Source organism: Papaver somniferum, chromosome 9 (assembly GCF_003573695.1).
Source record: "Papaver somniferum cultivar HN1 chromosome 9, ASM357369v1, whole genome shotgun sequence".
In the NCBI taxonomy this organism is placed as follows: Eukaryota; Viridiplantae; Streptophyta; class Magnoliopsida; order Ranunculales; family Papaveraceae; genus Papaver; species Papaver somniferum.
Window position 1 is genome coordinate 14,875,368 of NC_039366.1, and position 26,995 is coordinate 14,902,362.

At 37.6% G+C, this 26,995-nt stretch overlaps 3 protein-coding genes across 3 annotated transcripts; 1 reads left to right on the forward strand and 2 right to left on the reverse strand.

The window, feature by feature from the left end:
* The first annotated feature begins 1,058 nt into the window (after nt 1-1,058).
* Nucleotides 1,059-2,698, forward strand: LOC113308418 (protein PELPK1-like). The gene is made up of 2 exons (XM_026556879.1): nt 1,059-2,237; nt 2,362-2,698. The coding sequence occupies exons 1-2, from the start codon at nt 1,124-1,126 to the stop codon at nt 2,661-2,663; spliced, it is 1,416 nt and encodes a 471-aa protein (XP_026412664.1). The 5' UTR covers nt 1,059-1,123; the 3' UTR covers nt 2,664-2,698.
* A 110-nt stretch (nt 2,699-2,808) lies between these two features.
* On the reverse strand, nt 2,809-8,422 carry LOC113311440 (LRR receptor-like serine/threonine-protein kinase GSO1). Its single transcript, XM_026560279.1, has 3 exons — nt 6,635-8,422; nt 5,902-5,985; nt 2,809-4,745 (listed from the first exon to the last, which is right to left on the reverse strand). Exons 1-3 carry the CDS (start codon nt 8,351-8,353, stop codon nt 2,955-2,957), a joined length of 3,594 nt encoding a protein of 1,197 aa, XP_026416064.1. The 5' UTR covers nt 8,354-8,422; the 3' UTR covers nt 2,809-2,954.
* A 404-nt stretch (nt 8,423-8,826) lies between these two features.
* On the reverse strand, nt 8,827-15,811 carry LOC113310459 (E3 UFM1-protein ligase 1 homolog). The gene is made up of 20 exons (XM_026559153.1): nt 15,573-15,811; nt 15,163-15,474; nt 14,165-14,431; nt 14,023-14,070; nt 13,412-13,477; nt 13,190-13,293; nt 12,938-13,031; nt 12,778-12,834; nt 11,979-12,408; nt 11,725-11,879; nt 11,460-11,525; nt 11,307-11,375; nt 11,108-11,197; nt 10,905-10,970; nt 10,349-10,395; nt 10,182-10,245; nt 9,971-10,048; nt 9,820-9,882; nt 9,443-9,535; nt 8,827-9,266 (listed from the first exon to the last, which is right to left on the reverse strand). The coding sequence occupies exons 1-20, from the start codon at nt 15,744-15,746 to the stop codon at nt 9,150-9,152; spliced, it is 2,460 nt and encodes an 819-aa protein (XP_026414938.1). The 5' UTR covers nt 15,747-15,811; the 3' UTR covers nt 8,827-9,149.
* Between the last annotated feature and the right edge of the window lie 11,184 nt (nt 15,812-26,995).

The following is a 26,995-nucleotide window of genomic DNA, read 5'->3' on the forward strand; positions in this document are numbered from 1 at the left end:
GATGTTACATGTGTATAAATTTCAAAAAAAAAGAAAATATCTTTTGTTTAAACGCATGTCACAATCAAAATGCATTCTTAGAATAACACATGCCCAATTAAGGGTATATACGATATCATTTCCAATCACAAAACCCTAATAAAGATCTAAATTTCTGAATGTTTGTTTTTCTTCATTTGGTTAATAATAGTAAAAATAAAGGAAGAAGTTTAAATGAAAATGAAAAAAAAAAAATGCGTGAAACTCGAGTCATCGGTGTGTCCAAACCAGATGCGTGTAGGACGCGCGAATTGATGCGCCGGACGCGCGTCGTATCAGCGTCTCACACGCGTCCCGCGTCCACGCGAGTCGGATACGGACACCGCTCAAGAAATGGAGCGTCCGCGAGTCGGATAAACCAAAATCTGCCTCTACTAAAGAAAGATGCTCAGTGACCAATACTTGACATCATGACCAAGATGTACCTCATGGCACAATATCTCCATTTAACCTACCTAGTGACTGAAAATTTATATCTTGTCAACTGTCAAGCAGCCCAAAACCTGTCACATGACTTGAAATCTGTGAGTCATCTGGTCGAAAATTTGTCTAATGACTAACATTTGTCCAGTAATTAAAAACTATTATATCCACGCCGTCCATCAAAGTACTTTCAATATTTTCTCAATACAGATTTGCCGAGAGTATTCAAAAGCTGGAAATTTATAATTCAATAAATGGTCCTCTCCTAGACAACCTTGGCCTCAAAAATTATTTTTTAACAGAATGATTCACATAAAAAGGCCATTATCAAGTCTGAATCTGAGCTAAGAATCGGCATATCTTCATGTCATATCATTTAGATACGATGTTGTCAACTCAATAAGTCCGAGTGTCCAACATTCGTGGGTGACAACAATAAAACTCTGATACAACGTGCATACCATGTACTACAATCTCACACTACGCTGCTTCCACGACTCATTTGATTCAAAGATAAAAAAATTCGAATCCTCTTTCAGTACTATAAAAGAGCCTGAATTCTCCCATTTTAATTCATTGGAAGTTATCATCATCATCTCTCATACATCTCTGAGATAACTCTCTGATCGATCCTTAGTTTTAAACGAAAAAAAACTAAGTCATGGCTAGAATCAACAGCTTGGTTTGTGTTTTTGCTCTTGCTTTTCTAGCTCTTGCATCTACTTCCTACGGTTACTATGGTAATGAAGAACCAACACCTTCTGGTACTGAAGGTCAACCTTTTAAGATTTCTAATTACGTCCCAAGAGTTAGAGTACCTAAAGTTCCTGAGGTAGAACACCCAGAAGTCCCAGACGTTCCAGCTGTTCCCGAGGCCAAGAAGCCATATGTCCCAACCGAGCCTAAGGTTGAGAAGCCAGACGTTCCAGCTGTTCCCGAGGCCGAGAAGCCATACGTCCCAACCGAGCCTAAGGCTGAGAAGCCAGAGGTTCCCGCTGTTCCCGAGGCCAAAAAGCCATACGTCCCAACCGAGCCTAAGGGTGAGAAGCCAGAGGTTCCAGCTGTTCCCGAGGCCGAAAAGCCATACGTCCCAACCGAGCCTAAGGTTGAGAAGCCAGAGGTACCCTCTGTTCCCGTGGCCGAGAAGCCATACGTCCCAACCGAGCCGAAGGTTGAGAAGCCAGAGGTTCCCTCTGTTCCCGAGGCCGAAAAGCCATACGTCCCAACCGAGCCTAAGGTTGAGAAGCCAGAGGTTCCAGCTGTTCCTGAGGCCGAGAAGCCATACGTCCCAACCGAGCCTAAGGTTGAGAAGCCAGAGGTTCCCTCTATTCCCGAGGCCGAGAAGCCATACGTCCCAACCGAGCCTAAGGTTGAGAAGCCAGAGGTTCCCTCTGTTCCCGAGGCCGAGAAACCATACGTCCCAACCGAGCCTAAGGTTGAGAAGCCAGAGGTTCCAGCTGTTCCTGAGGCCGAGAAGCCATACATCCCAACCGAGCCTAAGGTTGAGAAGCCAGAGGTTCCCTCTGTTCCCGAGGCCGAGAAGCCATACGTCCCAACCGTGCCTAAGGTTGAGAAGCCAGAGGTTCCCTCTGTTCCCGAGGCCGAGAAGCCATACGTCCCAACCGAGCCTAAGGTTGAGAAGCCAGAGGTTACAGCTGTTCCTGAGGCCGAGAAGCCATACGTCCCAACCGACCCAAAGGTCCAAACCCCCAAAAACTATGCAGTACAAGGGCTTGTTTACTGTCAATCCGGCACCAAACGTACACCAATTGAAGGTAATTTACTCTTCCAATTTCAAATTCTAACAATTTTTCTTAAGTAATCTTGCAGTTGATAGTATCTGGATAGAAACTAACTAAATTTTTTCTGTTTTTTGTGTGGTGCGATTGTTATGTGCAGGAGTTGTGACAAAAGTTGTATGCTTTGCCTATGATTTAGTTTCTGAGCTATTGGTCGTCACCAGTAAAACTGACAACAAGGGATACTTCTACACTCCATTGGATGTATCACAAATCATTTACCAAGTATTCCAGTGCAAGGTGTACCTTGATTCCTGCCCAATGACAAGTTGCAGTCACCCTACCGATATCAACAATGGTGTCACTGGTGCCCTCCTTTCTCTCAATTATCACAGTCTCCCCAAGAACAAGAACTTATACTCTGTTGGTCCTTTTGTTTACACTCCTGAGCCGAAGTACTAAAGATGATTGATTAATCACTCTTTCATGCATGCTGAAATTTCTTTATCGGAGAGGCTTTATTTGCTGCATAATTATTCTTTCATGTTCATTTTTTTTTTTAAATTGTTGTATTCGTTTATTTGAATGGAGTTGAAATTTGTGATGGACTTTGAATCGGATTACATGTTATTAGAAGGAAACAACCCTGGAAATGCAAATATAGATGAACACTGTATTGTAACTGAAACCGCATATATACACAAATCTCCAGTATGAAAACCATAGCCAAAAGACAAGAGCACTGTAACACAATCAAGTTTTATGAAAACAACGTATTGTTCTAACTGCAATAGAATCAACGAATTTCCAATATCCACTCCACCATTTCTCTTTTTTAATAAGCAAAAGAAAGAATAAACCCCAAATTCCAACTCCAATGCCTGTCGCAACAGCAATGCATAACTCATTTGCATTCTCTTGATCGTAATCTTCAACTTCATTTGTAGAGCTAATATTCTGATCTCCCTCGCAGATTTTTTCCGTAGGTACTCCGCACAGTAAATCATTCCCGGTGAAAATTGAACCATCCCAACTTAAAGTCTCAAAATGAGTTCCTTCTGGAATCCTGCCACTCAACTTGTTGTAAGATAAGTTCAGAAAACCAAGCGAGTCCATTGATGTCAAAGACTGTGGGATATTCCCAGATAATTCATTGTAACATAAATCCAAAGACTCTAATCCTGACATGTCTCCGATATTTGCAGGGATACTGCCCGAGAAATGATTGTAGGACAAATTAAGCATAAAAAGTCCTTTTAATAAAACTATCTCTTTTGGAATGCTTCCCTCTAGATTGTTGCATGATAGGTCGATTGCAGAGGTATAGCTGTATAACATTGCAAGTTGGACCGTGATCCCTTTGATATCCATCTTCAACTGCACAGATCTAAAGTTGTAGTAGTCGTCAGTCACAACTGTGTCATTAAGTCTAGTTGTAAGCTTCTCCAGGTTCCCAATGTTGCTAGGGATAATACCGGTGAGATTGTTGCACGACAAATCCAATATACGAAGTTGATGCAGCTGAGTGATCTCTTCAGGTATAGACCCAATGAAGTTGTTTGACCTTAAAGAAAGGATTTGAATGCCACGGATCAAAACCAGCTCCACTGGTATACTACCTCCAAACTTGTTATTTGCTAAGTTGATGACTCGCAAATATTGAAGTTTACCTATGAAGCTAGAAAGAGAACCATTGAGGTTGTTGTTATTTAATTGAAGGTATCTCAATTCCCCTAGCGTTCCAAGCTCACTTGGAACATTTCCTGAGAAATTATTTCTGCCAAGGTGTAGGAATATAAGACTGCTGCATTTCCCTATACTAGGAGGTATATTCCCTGAAAGAGAGTTATTAGCCAACGCCAATACTCTCAGTTGTGTTAAATTGCTCAGTTCTGTTTGTAATGACCCGGTTAATCGGTTCCCGAAAAGAAGCAACTTAGTTAAATTTCTCAAATCGTACAAAGAAGTAGGAATTGAACCATTAAGTTTGTTGGTATACAAAGCTAAGGTTGTAAGAGAGCTTAGCCTACCGATTTCTTCAGGGATGAACCCACTAAATTCATTTTGAGAAAAATCAAGGTGAGTAAGTTTTGAAATATTACCAATTTGCTGTGGAATGAACCCGGAGAATTTGTTGCTGCTCAAGTCTAAACTAACAAAATTGGTGAAACATGAGAAGTTGAATCCATCGAGCGTACCTTGCAAACCCAAACCTGTCATATTCAATTCCACAACGCTTTCCTCGTCGTTGCAAGTGATTCCAGACCATTTGCATGGATTTAATACACTAGTAGTAGTAGAATTCTCTCTCTTCCAGGATGGGAGAAGAGATGAAGTTTGGCTAACAAGTGTTGATTTCCAATTCAGAAGAGCTTCTACTTGTTCATCTTGTTGTGTATGAGTTGAAGTAAATAAAGAACCACCAGATACGAATATATATTCGAAGAAAAAACCAACAAAAAAGAAGACAAACACCGCAACAACTTGATTTACTTGCACCATTTTGATAGCTTCGTTTCTCACCAGGAAGAAGAAAGAAGAAGAAAATTAAGAGATGTCTCATTGCAAGTGTTTGTTTTTTACTCATGTGAAGAAGACTTTTGAGGTTTCTCAGTGCATTAGTCTTTTCCTACTACCCTGTTTTATGTTGAAAAGTCCAAAAAGTTGTAAGAAATTATAATATTCTTAAGACCGCCCGCGCCCCACTAGCATGCCTCATTTATCTCAAAGCTGGCAACTGTTGAAGCGATCTTTAGATAAAAGTTAGTATTATCTAAAGATCAAAAATATTAATAGGAGTGCAGTAGTGTGGCTTATGGGGATCTTCCAGGTTTGCTGGCTTGCCTTGGACTCATCCACTTACGAAAAGACTTGGTAAATTTGAAATGATGGATTAGGTGACAGGAATATTTCCAATGGCAGAATCGTTTTGAATGAGTCCGTCTTGTTCCTGACATATTACGAGAGAAATTCAGATGCACCCTTGGAGAAATTCCTGTGATATCCTTTAAAAATATGGCTTGATTTAGGCAGTGAATGTCCTACAGTTTCAAATCATGGCTTGATCTGGAAAGTGAATGTCCTACATTTTCAAATCAGCTGTGAGATTTTGCACGGGATTAGACGCGGAAAATTAAAAATTTATTGTTGTTAAATAGCAAACTTTTGATATTGAAAATGGTCACTGACAGTAAGACCCTGTTGCATTAGATGGATAATCTCCGAAAGCAACTTCCAATTTTCAAGTGCCACGTTGCAATTTCTATCAAAAATGGAATAAATTAGGCTAAAGCCGACTCAAAAGAGATTTAGGAAGAAACCCAAACAGATCTAGGCACACACCTAAGAAGCCGCAGCCAGTCGCACAAATAGTAAACAAAATCTGTAACAAGAGAGCAAGGGAGACTCAAGACTCACACCATGAATAATGGTTTGGACATATACAATCGAATCTCTCCTTGCAATTGCTTAGCTAAAACGTCAGCAGAGAAGTTCATCTTCCTATAGTATCTACAAAGGAGAGTAAATTTGAAAAAAAATCTGTTCCATCTAAAAACTGTGAACCGAGGAAGGTTCTTAGAGGTAAAGGCTTTTAATAACTGCACTTGAATCAGTCCTGACATAGAATTCCAGACGACTATTTTGCACAACCAACTCCGCAACACTCAACACAGCCAATTGGTGGCTATGCCCAAACCACCTGCCATTGCCACAATGTAATTACCCCTGCCATACCAGCTGCACCAGTATTGCCTCTTGAAGCTCCATCGCAGCATAACAAGATCTGGCGATGAAGCAGGTAAGACAAAAAGACACTCCACCACTTTAGGACAATTCCACATTTTTTATTCATCCTACCTTCATTAGTGAAAGATAAGATTCATCTCTGAAACAACTCCTGATTGGAAATCCCATTTCCAAACAGCACCATGTTCCTCAGGAACCATAACTCCTACAATTTGGAACGATTGTTTGATTTCTCTGCAACTGAAGAATCAGTGTTGAACCTAGTCCTTTTGGTTTTGGCATGAGGCCCTCTAGCAAATTGGAAACAAGAACTTCAAACAAGCACGAGGCAGAAGACCATCAAAAAACCCCAATGGAGACAGAACAAGCTGCAGTAGGCCTATCTTTTTCTTCTACTCTAGGTAAACAAGAAAGTCAGGCCACATAGCTAACCACAACCACGTAACTGAGTCTAGCACCTGCATTCGTCTTGGTGTCAACATCAAAGTTCACATCTCTCACACAAGAGAAAATTTCAGGTTTTGGAACCTATTCTTCACCATACTCCATCTAAAAGCCAGTACCCAACTTGTACTACTATCAAATTTTCCGAAACAACATGATACATGAAAAAAATCTCCAGTACCGAGAAATGATGGCCATAAAACAAGAGCTCTGTATAATAATCAGCTTTTGTGTAAACAAACTATTATTCTAACTGCAATTGAATCAACAAATTTCCAATATCCACTCCACCATTTATCTTTTTTAAGAAGCAAAATAAATAAACCCCCGAATCCAACTCCAATGCCAGTAGCAAGTGCAACGTAAAACAGTAATCTGTCATTTGCATCCTCAAGATCATATTCTTCAACTTCGTTTATGAGGCTAATATTCTGATCTCCCTTGCAGACTTTTTCCGTAGGTACTCCGCACAATAACCCATTCCCAGTGAAAATTGAACCATCCCAACTCAAAGTCTCAAAATGAGTTCCTTCTGGAATCCTGCCACTCAATTTGTTGTAAGATAAGTTCAGAAAACCAAGAGAGTCCATTGATGTCAAAGACTGTGGGATATTTCCGGAAAATCTATTGTAACACAAATCCAAAGACTCTAATCCAGACATATCTCCGATATTCGCAGGGATATTACCTGAGAAATAATTGTAGGACAAATTAAGCATATAAAGTCCTTTTAATGAAACTATCTCTTCTGGAATGCTTCCTTCTAGACTGTTGCATGATAAGTCGATTGCGGAGGTATAGCTATATAACATTGCAAGTTGGACCGTGATCCCTTTTATATTCATCCTCAACTGCACGGACCTAAAATTATAATAGTCGTCAGTGACAACTGTGTGATTAAGTCTACTTATTAGCTTCTCCAGGTTCCCTATTGTGCTAGGAATTACACCAGTTAGATTGTTAAGCGACAAATCCAATATACGGAGTTGAGGCAACTGCATTATCTCTTCAGGAATAGACCCATAGAAGTTGTTTAACCTTAAAGAAAGAATTTGAAGGCCACGAAGCGAACCCAGCTCAAGGGGTATACTGCCTCCAAACTTGTTATTCGCTAAGTTAACAACTTCCAGATATTGAAGTTTACTTATGAAATCAGAAAGAGTGCCATCGAAATTGTTGTTATTCAATTGAAGAAATCTCAATTTTCCAGCTGCTGCAATCTCCTTCGGAACATTTCCTGTGAAATTATTCCTGCCAAGGTGCAGAAATGTAAGACTGCTACATTGCCCTATACTAGCAGGTACTGTCCCGGAAAGAGAGTTATTAGCCAGAGTCAATACTAGCATCTGTGTTAAATTGCTCAGTTCTGTGGGTAATTCCCCGGTTAATCGGTTGCCAAAAAGAACTAACTTAATTAGATTTCTCAAATTCCACACAGAACTAGGAATTGAACCATTAAGTTTGTTGGTATACAAAGCTAAGGTAGTAAGAGAACTGAGACTTCCTATTTCTTCAGGGATGAATCCACTAAGTTCATTTTGAGAAAGATCAAGGTGAATAAGACTAATAAGATTGCTAATTTGCGGCGGAATGAATCCGAAAAGTTTGTTGTTGCTCAAGACAAGACTAACTAAATTGGCGAAACATGAGAAGTTGAAACCAAGGAGCGTACCTTGCAAACCCAAACCTGTTAGATTCAATCCCACGATGACGCTCCCCTTGTTGCTGCAAGTGATTCCAGACCAATTGCACGGACTTACTGCACCAAAATCCCTCTTCCAAGATGGGAGAAAAGATGAAGCAGTCTGGGTTACAAGTGTTGATTTCCAATTCAGCAAAGCCTCAACCTGTTCAGTTGAAGTAAATGAAGAACTACCAGCCACGAAAATAATAGAAGGAAGAATCAACAATAAGAACACGATAACAGTATCAAAGGCAACAACTTGTACTATTTGCACCATTTTGATAGCTTAATTTTTCAGCAGGAAGAAGATTAAAGAAGTATTTTCTCATCGCAAGTGTTAGTTGTTTTTTTTTTTTAGCAAAGACTTTTCGTTCTTCTAAGTGCGGGAATTTCCTATTCCTTAATTAAGAAAAGTCCAACAAGCTGTAAGAAACTTTGTACAATATAAGACCGCCCGCCCCACTTGCATACCTCGTATATCTCAACGCTGGCAACTACCAGCTCATTAGTACAGTGTGGCTACTCGTAGGTGTATCATCCAGGTGTGATGGATTAGGTGAGAATACATCCTACGCGGAGACTTGTTTCAAATGGGTTTGCAAAGTTGGAAGGGTAAAATAAGAGAAAAATATGGGTGAAACCCATTAAGATTTAGACGTGGCTTGATCAAAACAGTGAATGTTACTGGACCTGAAATATGTTACAGGATTTCCCGGGTAATTACCATATATTATTATCAAACAGCAGCCATTTGATATGATACTACTAATGGTATAACCCTGTTTCACTGGAAAAATAACCAACCGTGTAACCCTGTTTCACTGGAAAGATAATCAACTCCCCAAAGTGCAAAAGCAAATTCAAGTTATCAATGAAAAAAAGAGCAGAAAATGATGGATTCAAGAGCCACATTGCATTTTCTAATTTCTATAGGTTTTATTTGGATGATGTGATTTGGGAATGTTATTGCCAGGCCCGATAAAAAGAAGTTACAGCGATATATTTTAAGTGTTACTAAGGTGTAGTCCTAATTTGAAGCTCTATTTATACTCCTATAATTTGGAACTGTTGTATCATTTCTCTGCAACTGAAGGTTCGGTGTTCTTCAAAACTAGTCCTTTCAGATTTGGAATGAGGCTCTCTAATAATTCCTTTTTGGTCATGATTCTATCTGATGCACAGCTTTCTTCCTGCAAAATTGAACATGTACACAATGATTATCAGCTGGGAACAGAAAGGGATGACTGTAAACACTGGTGTATATGGTCTTTAATATTTGATATGGTATTCAACTATGGTGTATCGAAGGAATGACTCTGAACACGAGCGCACCAAACATGAAAAGATGGGTAAAAAGTTTACTCACATCATCCGGTGCAGCTGATTGTAAAGATAAGAGAGTAACTGTTGCAGAATGGTAATCCAACAAGATACTATAAGCTGATTCTTCCAATTTCTCCTGAAAAAACCGTGTTTTGTGAGAACAGAAGACAGGGAGAAACCCATATAGCGATGGTGACGAACAAATATGTATTCAACTATGTTTTAAGTTCACTCACTTTAAGACACTATGAACAAACACCCATTTTCAGAAAACCGTGTATTCATATATTTTCTCCATTTTCTGTATAACACAACTTTTTCACCCTATGAAGATGATGCCATCATGGCAAAGAAATTTCAAGCAACATATTACTTTTTCTTCCCCTAGACTAGAGAATGTAAGACGAACACTTGGTATACCTTCAACCGAGAAACAGCAGCAGAAATAGCCCTTCCTGGAGCTTGAAGAGCTTTGTTATGCACCTAGAGGAAAATGTAAGTTAGACGCAAATCCTCCCACATGAGGAGAAAAAAATGGAAGTGTGAGCATGTTTCCAAGAAATTAGCTTACCTGCAAATAGAGTAGAGATACAACTTTCGGAAGAAGAGAAATTGGATCGGTTTCATTAGAAACTTGAGTTGTCAAATCCTGATCAAATCAAGCACCAAATGTTAAGACATGGGAACAAATCATCATATAATTCACTAATGCACAACTGTCCTATTCACTAATGTTAAGTTCAACGTTCTAGAACATTGTGAAACCAGATGGAAAACATTACCTTCCGATAAGAATGCAAAAGGGTCCTTTCCAACTTTTTGTCAAGATTTTTTAGGAGTAACCCACTGGAAAAGTAAACAACCAAAATGTAGTGGTTACCAGTTAATGACGACTTTGAAACAGGATGACCAGACATGAAATCAGAACAACATATGACTTAATTAATACCTTTCCTCAACTAGTGCTCTTAAGGCAACCATGAATGTCTCCACCCGCTGTTTCACAAAAATATTGGAAGAGTAAAGATCACGAGGTCATCGGATTTTATAAGTACAAATAATATATAATGACAAATTAACTGCAGGCACAAAGTTGAACATATTTTAAGACATAAATGGTGGTTGCTAAGTTGCTAACAGACACCTAAAGAAACAAACACAGTTTTGCTGCACACTGTGGACAACTTACGAGCTCTAGAAGCAACCGAGGGTTTTAAGAAGATCTTCGTCGGTTCATTATCCATAAACACGAAGGATAACTTTTGGTATCAGACATGATAAAATACCAAGGGAGCGTGGTGGATGGTCAGGCAGGAATTTTAAAGGAGGTTAGATGAGATTAGAAGCTATGAGCTTATTGTTATGGTGTACCAGTTCTTTTCTCACATAACCATTGATTCTCCATTTTCGTGCCAGCATAAAAGTCGATATATATCAAAAATCTCACAAAAGGTAAATGACTAAAGTTGTTATATATTGAACTTTGGAAGAACGTATATGTGGACCTTTCCCTCCAAAGCCTCAACTACTGAAATAGCCTTTCCTGAAAGAGAAGCGTCTAAACTCTTTGCCTGAGAAAAAGAAGATAAACACTTAATACCATCAAACTACTATTTGTAGAAGCAAATAGACAAGTTGCATAGGCAACCGCAGAAAGATTATATTTCATGTTAAAATTTGGCAAAATTTTCTCAGAGTGGGTTCATACAAGAGAAATTCTATCTCCAGAACTCAGCGCTGCAGAGTCTGGCTGAGATTCTTCTACTGCGATTCCATTTTTCAGTTTATGGTGCATGTCCTACATCAAAAAGTAACAAAGTATCAGGCTTTATTTCATTTTCATTTAATAAGGTATAATGAGAGATCTGACAATTTAACAACCCACGCCTGAGGGAATGGAGAATCACCAAAGTTATTAAAAGCCGGTCCACAATAGAGGTAGCTGTTGTTCTTAGTAAATGTTTGTGCAAGACAACCTGTCAAATCAAGGATCAGTATCCTGTGTCATTCATCATTAGCTAGAGTTACACACAACAAATATCTCTGGGCAGAATACTTACAGATACTGATGGATCATCTTCAAACAGATCCAATGCTTTCTCATACAGCTGCAGACTTAAGAATTCCTGAAGGATAACAAAAACATCGAGTGACTTATGGTTTAACGAAGAAAGCTACATCCGTAGGAAAAACAAAATACATGCAAATGTAGCACTTTGGGAGTGGTGAGTACATACTCTTATCAAATGTAATCAAAAGAAAAGCGAAGAACAAACAAGAAAACAATAGATTAAAACAGCAATACAGAGCAGCCTGCGCACTAACCTCGTCCAGTTTCTTCTGCAGATCATCCAATAAGTGTTTCATTTTCTCCGCATTTTCCGTAAACACGGTCTTTCTTCTTTCTTTCCAGGAATTGAGCAGCATAGGTCTTAAATAGGTCGCCAAAGGTCTAATCAGTGTATGTGGATCATCAAGACCTGTCACCTTAAACTGTTTAGTCCACTAAAAAGATATGAAAACGATGACATGAAGGAAGAAATTAAAATAGAAAGATGTAAACATATAGAAAATCGCACCTTGTCCTTCAAAATCTGGTATCAAGGTCAATATCTTTTCCATTATCCAGTCCTCATCAGGAATATTAAGGTCATCCTCCTTCACCTTACCCGATTTTCCACCTGATTTTTTGTCAGATACCTGCGAGGCATTGGCTTCCTTGTTTTTCCGCTGGTTCTTCTTATTAGATTTAGTAGGAATGTTTTCCACAATTTCGGGAACACTTTCAGATGCAGCTGCTTTTGAATTTCCAGTGGTTTTTCCTCTTTTCTTCTTTGATCCCTTCTCCAAACCAGATTTAACACCACTACTTTCATCAACTTCATTTGACTGAGTGTACGCATTGGAATCATGGCGACCTTTGGCTTCATTCACCACATGCAACTCTTGAGCAGCAGATTTCGAAAGAATGAAAGTTTCCGTTTCCTTCTCCATTCGATTAAAGATATCCTACACGGATGAGAAACATGAAAGAACTGCAGAAATCAGAAGATAGAAGACAAGCAAAAGAACAAATCTAAACAATGTTATGCAAATAATCTCAGAGGTGTACAACTTTTGTGAAACAATATCATCTTTCCCAAACAATTTTAAGCAATAAGGTAATGGATTGCCTTCATGATTATCATTTATCAGTTTCAGTTTTACTTAGGGGCATGAAGTCATCAACCTGGATACTGATTCACCATTGAACTTTACTATGAAACTTTCCAAGTCATTTCTCGAAGATCCTTCCAAATTCTCTTATCATCTCAATAACAAGAGGTTAAAAAGGAATAACTGAACAACCAAGATATTTCTTAATCCTTGAATACTTACTTTGACAAATTCATTGCTCAACACGCATGAATCCCCCAGAATGAGTGCATTTGTAGACTGTAAAATAACATTGTGAGAGTCAGTAAATTGATAGCCCGGTCAATAAACACAACTCTATCCAAACCAAATGGAATACTACTGACAGCATAATAGAGCATACCTTGAGGGCTCTTTGAACAGATGGACAAAATGACAAAAGCTTTGAAGCATCTTGAGAACCAACAAATGGAGGTAAAACTGAGAGACAATCAATCCTGCAATGGTCATTGTGATGTTAGAGAAGCACAACAATCTTTATCTGCACTAATGCAACCTAAGATTCTTGGTAAGTGAAAAAGAAAAAAGAACCAGGCAGTTTTAGACATGGACACGCATGAGATAGAACAACAGCAGTGATAGAAAATGAAGTTACCAGCTTTTCTGTTCAATAGCATCCTCTGCAGCAGAATCCAACATCTCAATCATTGATGGATGAACAAATACTGTATCCAGGGCTATACCTTCAGGATATCTTGACTGCATTTTAGTAGATAAAGGTGGTCTTAAAGACAAAACCAACAACTCAGAAGAATGTAGAAATGCAAAGTTTGATTCATTACTACAAACATGGATACTACAAAAAAAAAAAAGATACCTGCAAATACTGCTTAGGCTGGGGAATTGCGAGCTTCTGCAGAACTTCATAGCTGACAAAAGAATTCTGAAATTTAATTATAGTCAGAGAAATTACAGTTCAAAGAAGACAATAGTGTGACAAATCAGCTAACACAACTGAAAAAGCTACAAGGAAGAAATAACTTTTTATCACTACGTCCCAATAAATTGCTTGGAACAAACAGCACTTTAACTGAAACAGTTCCCAAGAAGTTTGGAAATGGAATTGGAGAAGGCAAGTCATAATTGGTGCCTATGCAAACCCCAGAACATGATATGATGCAACAGCCAGTGGCTTATTCCCAACAAAATATTCTTTCAGAAAGTACTCATTCCATTTGGCGAAATATTATTTCAGGAAAGTTTATTTTACCATAGCTGATAAAACATCAGAATCTCTTGGGCATTGCATAAGATAAGAATAGTTGTGACAAGTGCAGCCAGTTGCTTGTATAAGATAAGAATAGTTGTGGCAAGTGTGGCCATAAGCTTAATCGTAAGATACTGGCTTGAGGTAGATATTAACCATCTACAGCTACTATTCTACTAAGAAACAAAGAGTAAACTGATCATGGAAAGTAGATTCCAAACCTGTGAGAAGAAAGAATCCACACTTTCTTTCTGAGCATGAGCAAAAACCTGATTAAATTGATTAACAAGTTAATGAGTTATATATGACAGGGAGAAACTACAAATAATACCAACTAAAAAGACTAGAAATTTAGTCATTCACCGTTGGTGTCCAATGAACTCCGGCACGAACAGACCCAAGAATCTCCCCTTCCTTAACCAACCCATTAAACAGTGACTGAAAAAATGAACCATCAACAGCGACACCAGTGGCTCCATTCATTTCCTGAAGTAATTGCTGCAACGAACTCCAAACAGCTGTTAAGTTGATCGGAACTGTAACCGCCCTTGTCGCACCACGTACCATTGCACTAACACGAGCAACATATGCTGGTGTATATATTTGCCCACCTTCAAATCTCCCTTTCACCTATATTCATTCAAATCACTCGCATTTTAATCAAGCTTCACAACATTAAATAATTCTTTTTTTTTTTCAATTTAGCAGTACTCTCTCCCACCAAAAAAAAAATGGAGACAGACGAATCCTAACAAGTAACAACAAAGTGAGTCTTCCACTAGCCTTACACCCCTGTGCACAAAATATCACCCCTTCGACTCCTCTCAGTCCCTCTAACCAGCTACCTTCAAATCAAACATCACTGCTCTCATTCTAGTAGTGCTATTTTGGACCGAGAAATGAAGAGTGCTAGATCCTAACCACATGGTGAGCCGTCCACTACTAGCCCTACAGTGGACCTACACCCTGCCATGTTCAGAATCTAATCCCTTCAATTACCCTCACATTTCAACTAATTCATTAATCATTTCACAAACCGGAAATCCAAAGGTCTATGGTTCATATAATGTTTAGCCTAAGAATCAAACTAAAATCTATCGCGAACCTAGATTACTCTTTGATATATCTACATAGAACCGCAGAGTGTGCTTCCAACTGGCTCTACCCCCGTTGAAATCTGGATTGGTCCCACTAATGAATCCTAACCCAAAGTGTGCTCCCTACACGACTACACCCTCCTGTAACCTAAATATTCATCACTACATGTTCTCCCTCTATATTGCTCTAATTTTCTCAATTCAAATTCTCACAAACCCTAGAAAAACTTACAATTAAATAAATAGAATGAAAAACACACTTACGATGGAGCCAAGCCTTGGTTCAAGAACAGAAGCTAGCAATTCAGAACCAACATGCAATTGAGCAGCTAACTCAGCCAATGAAATCTGACTACATTCTTGTAATCTCTCATTGATTTCTTCAGCAACATTATCCCAATAACTCTGTGATATCAATTCACCTTGTATCAACATCAGTTCTTTATCTTCATTAACTATGACTTGTGCTTGTTTCTCTATATGATATAAATCAACTCCAATTATATCTGATAGATCTATTAATGATACTCTCCCTGATTTCTTTATCTCTGTTATCATCTCATACTTCAATTGATCCTGACCAAACCAAAAATCCACAAAAAGAATCAGAAAAAATCGAAAAAAAATTGGGGAAAAAATTGAATATATGAGAAGGGAGGTTTGGGATTACTTACAGGAGTGATGTATTCCTTGCCAGAGACCGTATGGAGGAGATCAAAATCGATGATGCGAAGCTCCTGAAGCTTTTGAACTAATTCGACTACATTTCTATCTGATAATCGAATGCTTGATTTTGCTTGTTGTGCAAATTCGAATTGTCTCTGTAACTCTAGTAATTCTGCATCCATTTTCTGATTTCCGAGAGAGAAATTTTCTTTTCTCTTCTTCTTTCTTCTATGAAGGTTTACGAGAAACAGTTTTTATTTTATTTCTCACGAGTCGCGACTTTTTTTCTTCTTATATTTTTTTCTCAGAGAATTAAAGTTGACGACACGTGGAATATGCACTGGGCCCAACTGGCATCGCTACGGTTATCCAACAACAACTTTCCGTGGGTCACCCTTCCCTGGATGGATTAATCCCCCTGAGCACGCTTACCTGCAGAGTTTTCTGCTAACTTTGGAGCCAATTGTGCTGAAAAGTCATCGGTGTTAGGAAAGGAAAAACCATTATTTATATTTCATTTAACCAACCACTGCCGAATATTGGGGTAACACCGAGGACTTTTCATTAATGGTTGGATGAATGAAATATAAGTAATAGTTTGTCCTTTCCTAACACCGATGACTTTTCAGCACAATTGGCTCCAAAGTTAGCAGAAAACTCTGCAGGTAAGCGTGCTCAGGGGGATTAATCCATCCAGGGAAGGGTGACCCACGGAAAGTTGTTGTTGGATAACCGTAGCGATGCCAGTTGAAAACCCCACACTGCCGAATAACCGCAGTGGCTAAGTGGGGACAATATCGGTGGAGGGTCGGGTCATTACAATAATCTTCTTCTTTCTTCGTTTTACACTCGAACCGGTCTCTGTCACGCTTGATGAAGGCTTTCCAGTACGTTTTTAACGAAAAAGTGGCAACTTGATTGTACGGCAAAGCTGCAAACTTGTTTGAACTCATGTAAACTTCAGGTAATTTTAATGCACTAAGAAGTGGGACAAGAACTTCTTTTCTAAGCCAATCGCGGATTCTAAATACGTAATGAGCTTCATCAATGTTTTCATACACTGGAAACAACTCATGAGGAAAAATTCTTTGTGCAATGCTTTCGCACAAAAGAGTTGATTAGTCATAAGATAAATTTAAAGAAGGACACCACCTTGAAGCAAAACTAATCTTATGTTATGAATATTACTAGAACTCTGATGTTGCAAATCCGAAACTAAACACTTCGCGAATACGTCAGATATTTGTTCATGTAAGTATATGCAACTCACATACCCATCGTACATTTCGATAGCTCTTATTTCTTTCTTGATTCTTGTTGCATTTCTCTTAATACCCGCATTTTCTTTCATAACTCAATTTTTTCATATTTGCTTGAAACATTTTTTGTGCCGGTATTTTTCGTTTCTCAATCATCAGTTCTCAATTTTGTTTCTTCCTCGCTTTCTTTCTTCTTCATTTTTCTTTCCGAAGATTTTGACGGAACTGTGGTTTGGGATCCTCCTCCTCCTTACCTTCCATTACTAACATATGAAGAATCTCAGGTAAGTCTTTGAGGCAACCATATTCAGCAAATTCCTTGATATTGTAAGCCAAAGTTTTGGGGTGATGCTTATGCATCCATAAGGCTGTCGCATAAAAAATTTCTCCAGTTGTTCTCCTCCAATATTTTCTGGCACCACATAACTTGAATATCAACTTCAAATCTGTCAATGCGTCATAATTCCAAGCTAATTCTAACTTTATAATCATATATATGTTGGATGCGTTTCAGGAAATAAACGGTAGTAGAAATCAAATTGGTGTATTTAGTGTCTTGAATACAAGTGTTAGTCTTGTATGGGCCCGACACCTTTAGAGCCTAGGTGATAAACTTTTGTTGCACCAAAACTAGGGCATCAGGAGAATAAAAGGAAAACCGATTCCCTTTTGTTGGTAAGAGAAACTCATGTAATGAAGAGATAAAGGGGGGCTAGGGTTCTTGAGAGGGGATTAAGGGAAATATCTTGTAATCTTGTTTAATCATAGTGGAATCATTTTGTTTCCTTCGCAAGTGGATGTAGATCATCTTTATCTAACCACTATAAATCCTTGTGTTGTGTGTTTGCTTGATTTACTTTGATTTCATTTATATTTTATATCTTGATTAATTGTGCTAGATTGAGCCATTTGTTATAAAAAATTGGTATCAGAGCTCCGGGTGGGAGCGATCTCTAATGGCGGTAAAGTTTGAGATTGAGAAGTTTGGTGAAAGGAATGATTTCAATTTATGGAGGTTAAAGATGATGGATGTTTTGGTACAACAAGGTTTGGTGAAAACTTTGAAGGGGAAAACGCGTCTAGGAAGAATATTGAAGGATGAGGAGAAGGAGAAAGCACATGGACTAATTTTGTTGTGTTTGAGCAATGAGGTCTTGAGAGAAGTAGCGATGAGAACGGATCCAGATGGGTTATAGAACAAATTGGAGAAAAGGTATATGACTAAATCCATAACTAATCGTTTATATCTTAAGAAGAAATTACATACTCTTAGAATGCACGAAGGAATGTCTATTATAAATCATATTGATGATTATAATAAAATTCTCTTGGATTTGGAAAACATTGATGTCAAAATTGAAGATGAAAACCAAGCATTGAGTTTGCTTTGTTCCTTACCACCATCTTATGATAATTTTGTTGATACCTTAATGTATGGAAAAACCACAATTTCCATGGAAGACGTTAAAGCGGCTTTAAACTCTAAGGAGTTAAAGAAGACGGGTATTGATAGTAAAGATAATTCGGGAGATGGGTTGTTTGTAAGAGGAAGAGGAAACCAAAAGGGTGGATTAGATAGGAGTAGATCAAAGTCAATGTCTAAATCTAAATCCGGTAAATTCTATTGCTTTCATTATAAGGAACAAGGGCATTTCAAGCAGGATTGTCCAAAAAGGAAGAATGTTGAGAAGAATATTAACCAAGGCATCGCAGTAAATACTGAAGTAGAAAGTGATGATGGAACGGTTCTCACGATTTATACCGAAAGCTCGAAGAGTGGGTGGATTCTTGATTCGGGGTGTACTTTTTGAAAAAGCGGGGGTCTAACACCACCCAATATTTCCCTTAGCAATCTGTATGGACTAAATCTGAAATACTTTCCTAGAGAATCAACTAGACAGTCAGACTCAATCTAGATAAAAGTATCTCAAGGAGTTAATATCTATCTCTTGATTTGATTTTTACTCAAGATAAAAACAATAGCGAGTCTTTATCAAATACAATGAATAACTTGGACGCTACCAAAGACCAATGTCCAAGTGTTAATCAATGAAATCAACAACCACAAGGTCGGATCTCTAATCGATTAAACTTTAACGCACAACCTGTATTATTTCAATTATAAAGATAAACAATATAATGCGGAAAATGAAGTAACACAGACACCAGAAATTTTGTTAACGAGGAAACCGCAAATGCAGAAAAACCCCGGGACCTAGTCCAGATTGAATACACACTGTATTAAGCCGCTACAGACACTAGCTTACTCAAAGCTAACTTCAGACTGGACTATAGTTGAACCCCAATCAGTCTCCCACTAATTCAAGGTATAGTTGTACTCCTACGCCTCTGATCCCAGAAGGATACTGCACACTTGATTCCCTTAGCTGATCTCACCCACAACCAAGAGTTGCTGCAACCCAAAAGCGCAGACTTGATAATAAACAAATCTGTCTCACACAGAAAAGTCTGTCAAAGGATAAATCTGTCTCCCACAGAAAAACCCTAGGTTTTTGTTCCGTCTTAAGATATGAAATCAAGATGAACAGGAACCAATTGATAATATGGTCTTATATTCCCGAAGAACATCCTAGATTAATCAATCACCTCTCAACGATCTTTCTTGACTACATAAGAAGATGTTGAGGAATCACAAACAGTGAGACGAAGATGTTTGTGACTTCTTTATCTTGCCTATCGTAGAACTCTCACGATCTCAAGCCAATCAATAGATTGTACTCATACGATAGAAGATGCAAGATCATATCACACAACTACGATAAAAGTAGTATCGGTCTGGCTTCACAATTCCAATGAAGTCTTTAAGTCGTTAACCTGGTTTTAGAGAAGAAAACCAAAGGTTAGAGGAGAATCGACTCTAGCGAGCCCACTAGTATCACACAGACGTGTGGGGATTAGTTTTGCCCAATGCTAGACGTCTCCTATATATAGTCTTCAAATCAGGGTTTTGCCTTAGTTACAAAGCAATCAATATTCACCGTTAGATGAAAACCTGATTTAGATTCAATCTAATATTTCTCAACCGTTAGATCGAAAACTTAGCTTGTCACACACACTTGAGATATACGTTTACTGGGTTTGTGAAAACCGTACCCAAACGTGTACGTGTATGTTGGTTCAACACAGTAACCCAAAAGGTTAACCATATGAGAATTTCATATTAACCTTGTTCTTCTTCACCACAACTAGTTCAATTGACTCAAATGAACTAGTTAGAGAGTTGTTCAATTGCTATGAGATCTTATATAACTACACAAGACAAAATTGAGAAAAAGATGATTCGATTCGATTGAACCGGCTCATGAACTTTATAGCCAGGGTTTGCATACTGTATTCCTTAGTAATTTAAGTTTCATGTTCAGAGCACATATTTAGATCATAACCCACTCAAGTACGCAAGGAAGTTCGCGGACTTAAGGCAATCGGCAGAGTTTTCTAAACTCGGCAGAAAATCTCGGCAAGGAGACTTCCGCCAGTTCGCGGACTAAACACGCAAACGATTTTTTGGAAAGCCAATTCCTCCGGTTTTTCTCAATCAACAAAGTTCGCAAACTTCGGATTAAGGAATAGGACTTATGCACATATGTGTTACTACACAATGCTTATATCCATCATTGGTTATATTGACCTAAACTCTCTTTCCAACCATTGAAAAATAAGAGGACGTGATATAGTTGTTACACTATTTCTCGTCAAAGCGATATTCAAAGTGATTGAAACAATATGACTTTCGTCATTAGGTGAAGATAAACCCGATCAAAGCGAAACACTTTACCAACACATGATTTCGAGATATAAATATGAGAGATATACTCTGCTCGAAATATCAAATGTGTATGATCCAGTCTATATAGCATAAGACTTTTGTCTCATAAGAAGTAGGAGATATAATAGATAGACTTTTGAGTGATAAATAAGTTCAAGTCTCCACATACCTTTTTTTGATGAAGTTCCACGGTTCCTTGAGTATATCTTCGTCGTTGTATGATGAATCGCCATGAAGTCCTTGAGCTCAACTACACTTTTCTATTCTAGTCCGAGACTTAGCTATGTAGACTAGAAATCAAGACTCATAGTTTTGATCACTAACATTGACAAACATGCTTGAGATAGCAACGCATGTGAGGTCGACCGAGCTATTCTCTAACAATCTCCCCCTTTGTCAATTTTAGTGACAAAACTATTAATACATATGGAATACAAAAGAAAATAAACTTTAGTGGCTCCTATTCCATAGTCTAATCTTCAACGTTCCCTGAAATCTTCGTCCTTCCAAGTACTCCAATGATCCCAAAGGTTGTAAGTTTAGCATCACCGTTGTTGTATATCTGTAGCTATAACAATGAGAGAAATCGAGATTCTCGATCATTATTATACAATGACATAGTATTATTATGTAACATCAAAGTCCAATTGCATCACGACTTTAACAATAATACTATGGTGATTTGTATCACTCCCCCTTAGTCAATACTCCATCTCACATGGAAACCACTCCCCCTTACACAATGATCCAAAAACCATATGTATATGTAGTATAACTACACATTAATTCTCCCCCTTTTTGTCAATAAAATTGTCAAAGGTACAAGAACGGGATCCTAATGAAATTTCCGAGAAGATACGTTTCATAGACTAAAAGAAAAAATACATACCAACTTAATTTAGATGCAATCATAAAGCCGAATCTAAATGCATTTATCAAGGAGTTTTAAGATACAAGATAACTCCTATAAAATTCCACAGCCGCATGTCCCCCAAGATATTACCATTAAGCACAAGTTCAAAGAACTCTCCCCCATTTGATGTCATTCCCGAAAGAACAACAAGAGCGACCTTAATTTCGAAAGAAAAGAAGGATTTATAAATGGACACCAAAAACCATAGGAATGATTTTCTATATCCAAAACTCAATCAAATTAATCACAAGTAAACCCATAATTAATTCAATATGAATATGCAACTAAATCAAACCACAAAAGTCATCAATTTAATTGATTATGCTCAACATAAGTAAACTTACGGAGTTACGACTAGGGTAATCATACGGATATGCCTAACTTAATCGTTCACATACTCAACATAAAGAAAACCTTATGGAATATACGACTACATCAACTAATAGAACATGGTTAGTATAGTCGTTCATATACTCAACACAAGAATTTGTGGAATATATGAAAACTCAACTAGAATAATTACAAAAGAACCCATAATTAATCTAATTAGAAAACAAACAACCAAACTAATCACGAAAGTAATCAATTTAATTGTCAAATGTTTTGCTCGACAAAAGAAGACTTTCGGAGAAAATAACTAAATAACCAAGATGATTAATTTAGTTCATAATGCTCAACATATAACATCTTTTGGAACAACCAACAAAGCCAATAAGAATAATCGACTTAGTTGTATCGAGCTCAACCTAGGACACACAATGGAGCCTTCAAGGTAATACATAACAAAATGGATCAATGAAGATCAATACCGTGGAATACTGTAGCGCCCCCTAAGCTAGCATCCGACTAATCCAAGAGATTAACTAAATAAGAAGAACTAAAAATCTAAATCATTTACTTAAACATTCAATTAAGAAATCTGCTATAAAACTTAACCCAAAAGTAGCCCCGCTCAGAAATATATATATATATATATACAAGAACTCCTATCAAATGATACATATACAATAGTCATTTAGTTTGCAAACATAATAAATATAGCAGAAGTTAACTAATTAACGAAGTCAACTCCCCGAAGCTTCTGCTACGCAAATCTGATCTGTCTCTGAAACTGAAAGTGGGAATGGGTGAGAACATCATCCCTAAACAGGATGCCCCATAGGAATAACAACTAGCTTTCACGTATTCATTAATATGATTCGAAAACAATGCAGATTTTATCGAAAATCGTTAATATACGGAAAGATAGTAAAAAAAAAAGTAGAAACATCTTCAAAGACATCCATAAATAACAGTAAACATCCATGTATGAGATGTGTGTTGCCGCACATAAGGGAAGAGTAATATGGATGCCAACTCCACACCGAATAGGTAATACTACGGTGTATCTCCCTAGCCATAAAATACTGATATATAAGGGAAGAATAATATTGCGGTGTATCTCCCCAGCCGTGTAATATTCCGGTGTATCTCCCTAGCCATAGAATACTGATATTGTGTCGGCACACATCTCATACCACACAGAGCACACAAAGATATGCATGAATTTCACAACACCAAGATTGATTTGTAAAACAATAATGAATACAAGAGAGTTCGTTATCGATTCTCACCTCTTTTGATGAAAAGCCTCACCTACCTCGAGATCCACGATCCACTGGTTCATCCTTGAATCGACGGTTGTTAATATAGACTAACTGTTAATTACACAAGAAGTCTAAGCAACTAGCCAAAATGGCTCACACAAGAATCATACAAATGTAACTAATGATTCTAATCCCATTTATGACTTTACACACCTTTTCATTCTCTATATTTAGCATAGCTAAGGTTTACTAATTCAATTAGGTTGGTTCTATAGTCCAATAGCTAAGTCTTATGAATATATACAACTTTGTAGAAGAAACCAAATGCTAATTCGGACCACAAGAGGTCCAAATCGTCTAATTAAGGAAACTGGCCCTAAATCCAAGTCAAACAAAGTCAACTAACAGCCGCTAACGGTCGAACTAACACTCAAGGATCAACTAACAGTCAACATCCAAGGTCGGTTCAAAGTCCAAGGTCAAATAGTCAAAGTCTAAATCGGTCAACTGAGTCAACTCGGTCAAGATAGGTAAACTCGGTGAGTCAACACTGATACAACTCAGTCAGAAACTGAGTCAGCTAAACAAGATTAAATCAGACTGAATAAACTCAATCAGGCAGGCCAAGGTTCTTCTCACACAACTGTAACTCTTAACTCTACACCCTAACTCAAGTTCAACTTCAAACTGATAAATTCTTAAGCAAATTTCAAAAAGAAATTACAAACACATTAAATCTTAATTACCTGCAATTGCAGCTTTAGGCTTTCACATCAAACACTAATTATAGTCCTACAACTATCATCTCAGTTACACCTTCAACACTCAACATAACTCTCCAGCAACAGAATCATTATCACCTTAACCAATTCCAGACAATATCCCAAATAACTTGTTCATCACTAACCCTGTGGCTTCATTACAACACCACTACCAAACTCAGTTCATGTCCCTCAATGAACTACCAATCAATTTGACATCATCAGTTGTATCCAACATCATCTCAACTTCAACAAAACACAACATTCATCTCACACAGCAATACCATCTCCATCTGACATTCCAGAAACTCAACAGCTGCACAACAAAACTATACCACATGCAACTCATATTACACTTAAACAATACCTTCTTTAAAATTACATCATATCTCATTCCACCTGCAGCTATCATAGTTCACAACCAATTCTATTCACATCATCTGCAATCCCTACACTCATACAACTACCATCTCAAATCACCAAAACCACTGACTTAGCATACAATTCCTACAGAAATCATTCTTGCTCAGTTCATCTAATAATCCAACTCAGGTAATCCTGTAACCAAACTGAGACATCTTCCCATTAAGATACATTCAATTTCAATTCAAGAACAACATCAACATCTAAATAATTTCATCTCCAGCACATACCCCATTTATCTAACTCAACTATGAATCCATTAAAACCACACAACTTCAATATAAGAACCAAATAACCTTGCTAAGTTTACTGATAAGAACAATTACCTCAAGATAGAGCTATTGAAGCAATTGAATTAACCTCTTTCCTTAATCTGATTCAACACCTCATCTCAATTTAAACTTCCAATTCTTCCTTGAACTTCTTATGAAACCCTAGTTCTTAATTTGGGGAAGAACATGAAAACCTAATTTCCTTCAATCTTGAATTACTCTTCAAAATAATACTACAACTCCAATTAAACAACAACCCATTAGTCCTTTATCCTTCAATAACACTATAACATCACCAATTCAAAACATAATTCAATTCTCAGAAAAACCCTAACCCTAACGACTTCAGAATTTCAGTTCAACGATAACCCTTCTTCTCTTCATCTAACAGCAACCCAAATCACCTCTCTATTCTTCACAAACCCTAACTTCAGAAATCCTATGCTCGATTTACGACAAGAACTACATCTTCTTCATCCCGTGTTCAAAGAAATACAACACTGTCACCAACAATCAATACTCGATCTATATCTTCATCTCTCGATCTCAAAACCATTGTTTTGTTTCTCAAAAACGTTGCAGAATCGCTGCAGGGGACGAGCAGAAGAAGAAAAGAAGAAAGAGAAGAAGAATAAGAGAATGAAAGAGAAAATAGAAATTCACGACCTTATCAAGTTGTTTTGAGTTATGCACAGAGGTGCCCTGAGAAGAAAAGTTGGTTGCCTTGATAACACTTTAATATAAAATAGCCATTTTACCCTTCACCTAAAATAACATATATCTTCTTCATCAGATGTCCGAATGACACGTTTGAGTAGTCCATTCTGTGTAACTTTTCGAGACCTATTTAAAGATACTAGTTTCCTATCTAGATTGTTGTTAGATTTATTTCTATTAATTTACGTTCGTGTTAAACTAATCGGGATATTATCGATTAATTCGTCTCTTGACTAGTCTAATAGCGTTGACGAGCTTGAGGGTCTTTACAAATACATACAAGGATCTATTCTATTTTCCATCAATATAAGCATAATGACATAATAAACTTTATCCTTGTCACACAAAAGATTTTATCCTATTTTTCATCAAATACATGACTGCATACGCATAAATTTTGTAATTGTCAAAAGTCCATTCATCCTTTCATCAATACGAATACTAATTTATGAACGACTTAACTTTTGACAGCATATGGGACCTTGAAGTTCACTGACGCAAACAATACATATCCCATAATCAAAAACATTCTTATAAACAGTGGGAATACACTCATCAGTAATGTGGGAGTTTGTTTGGTTAGAATGTACCTGTGTCCTGTGATGACTTCTAGGAAGAGATTCATGTTTATAAGGTTCTTGGTTTTCTGTGGGTATTTGATTCACTGAGGTAGTCGACTGACTATTTGTTCCATTTTACAGTGGATAGAAGCAAATTACGAAGTTTATGTTTCTTTTTGGCAAAACAACGGATAGCATAGTGATTTCCTTTTCCACAGAAGGTACAAGTTCGTGGAGGAGAAGTAACAACAGGCACTTGTTTGAACTTCATAGCCACCGAAGAAGATTGTAAGTTATGAAAACTTTTCTTTACACAATCTTCATATGGAGAAAATTTCATTCTGTACAGTAACTCATGAGAATTGGTTTGTGCAGAAGAACTTTTCATTAAGACAGAGTTTTCCTTTTCCAAGGATTTGCACTGTCTATTGTCTAGAACAAGTGAGGCTTCAAGTTTCTCTTTATCAACACGAAGTCTGTCTAGATCAGATAAATGCGTCTTGATCAAACATTTTTCTCTAATTGAGCCTTCTTTAATCAGCTTTTGAAGATCACAAATCTTTGCACGCTGTTGATTGTTTTCTTGAAGAAGTTTCTCAATTTCCTTAGAGAATGACCCTATAATGTCGTAGAGTACCTATTCACGATCAATAGACTTTTCGAATTCATCAAGATCCGTACATGATCCTTGAGATCAATAAACTCTGTAGAATTTTTTGAAATTCCGGTGAGTTTCATTTCAGCTTTAGCCATTATGTACAATGTCACATTGAAGGAAGGGTGGCTGACACTAGATGAGACAGTCTTCCTACCTCGGGATTCAGAAGAATCATCTAAGGAGTTATCCTTTGAGGTATTTCCGAGACACTTGACAAAGTTGACAGCTTTAGGAGGCATTTTGGTATGTGTATGAGATTCTGTCCACAGACTCAGATTGACATAAACACAGACTTATAAGGTCTTTAACGTGTTTGCCAGCTCTGATACCAATTGAAAAAGCGGGGGTCTAACAACACCACCCAATATTTCGCTTAGCAATATGTATGGACTAACTCCGAACTATTTTTCTAGAGAATCAACTAGACAGTCAGACTCAATCTAGATAAAAGTATCTCAAGGAGTTAATATCTCTCTCTTGATTTGATTTTTACTC

What these genes read in the sequence shown, in the direction of transcription:
- LOC113308418 (XM_026556879.1), top strand. Translation starts at nt 1,124, where the DNA reads ATGGCTAGAATCAACAGCTTGGTTTGTGTTTTTGCTCTTGCTTTTCTA. An exon ending in CAAACGTACACCAATTGAAG is followed by an intron (nt 2,238 to 2,361) that starts GTAATTTACTCT and finishes TGTTATGTGCAG; the next exon opens with GAGTTGTGACAAAAGTTGTA.
- LOC113310459 (XM_026559153.1), bottom strand. Translation starts at nt 15,746, where the DNA reads ATGGATGCAGAATTACTAGAGTTACAGAGACAATTCGAATTTGCACAA. An exon ending in ACCAGATTTTGAAGGACAAG is followed by an intron (nt 11,880 to 11,978) that starts GTGCGATTTTCT and finishes TTAAGGTGACAG; the next exon opens with GTCTTGATGATCCACATACA. An exon ending in CTGGAGATAGAATTTCTCTT is followed by an intron (nt 10,971 to 11,107) that starts GTATGAACCCAC and finishes TCTTTTTCTCAG; the next exon opens with GCAAAGAGTTTAGACGCTTC.
- LOC113311440 (XM_026560279.1), bottom strand. Translation starts at nt 8,353, where the DNA reads ATGGTGCAAATAGTACAAGTTGTTGCCTTTGATACTGTTATCGTGTTC. An exon ending in CAATTGCAGTTAGAATAATA is followed by an intron (nt 5,986 to 6,634) that starts GTTTGTTTACAC and finishes CTTCATCGCCAG; the next exon opens with ATCTTGTTATGCTGCGATGG. An exon ending in TTACATTGTGGCAATGGCAG is followed by an intron (nt 4,746 to 5,901) that starts GTGGTTTGGGCA and finishes ATCTCTTAATTT; the next exon opens with TCTTCTTCTTTCTTCTTCCT.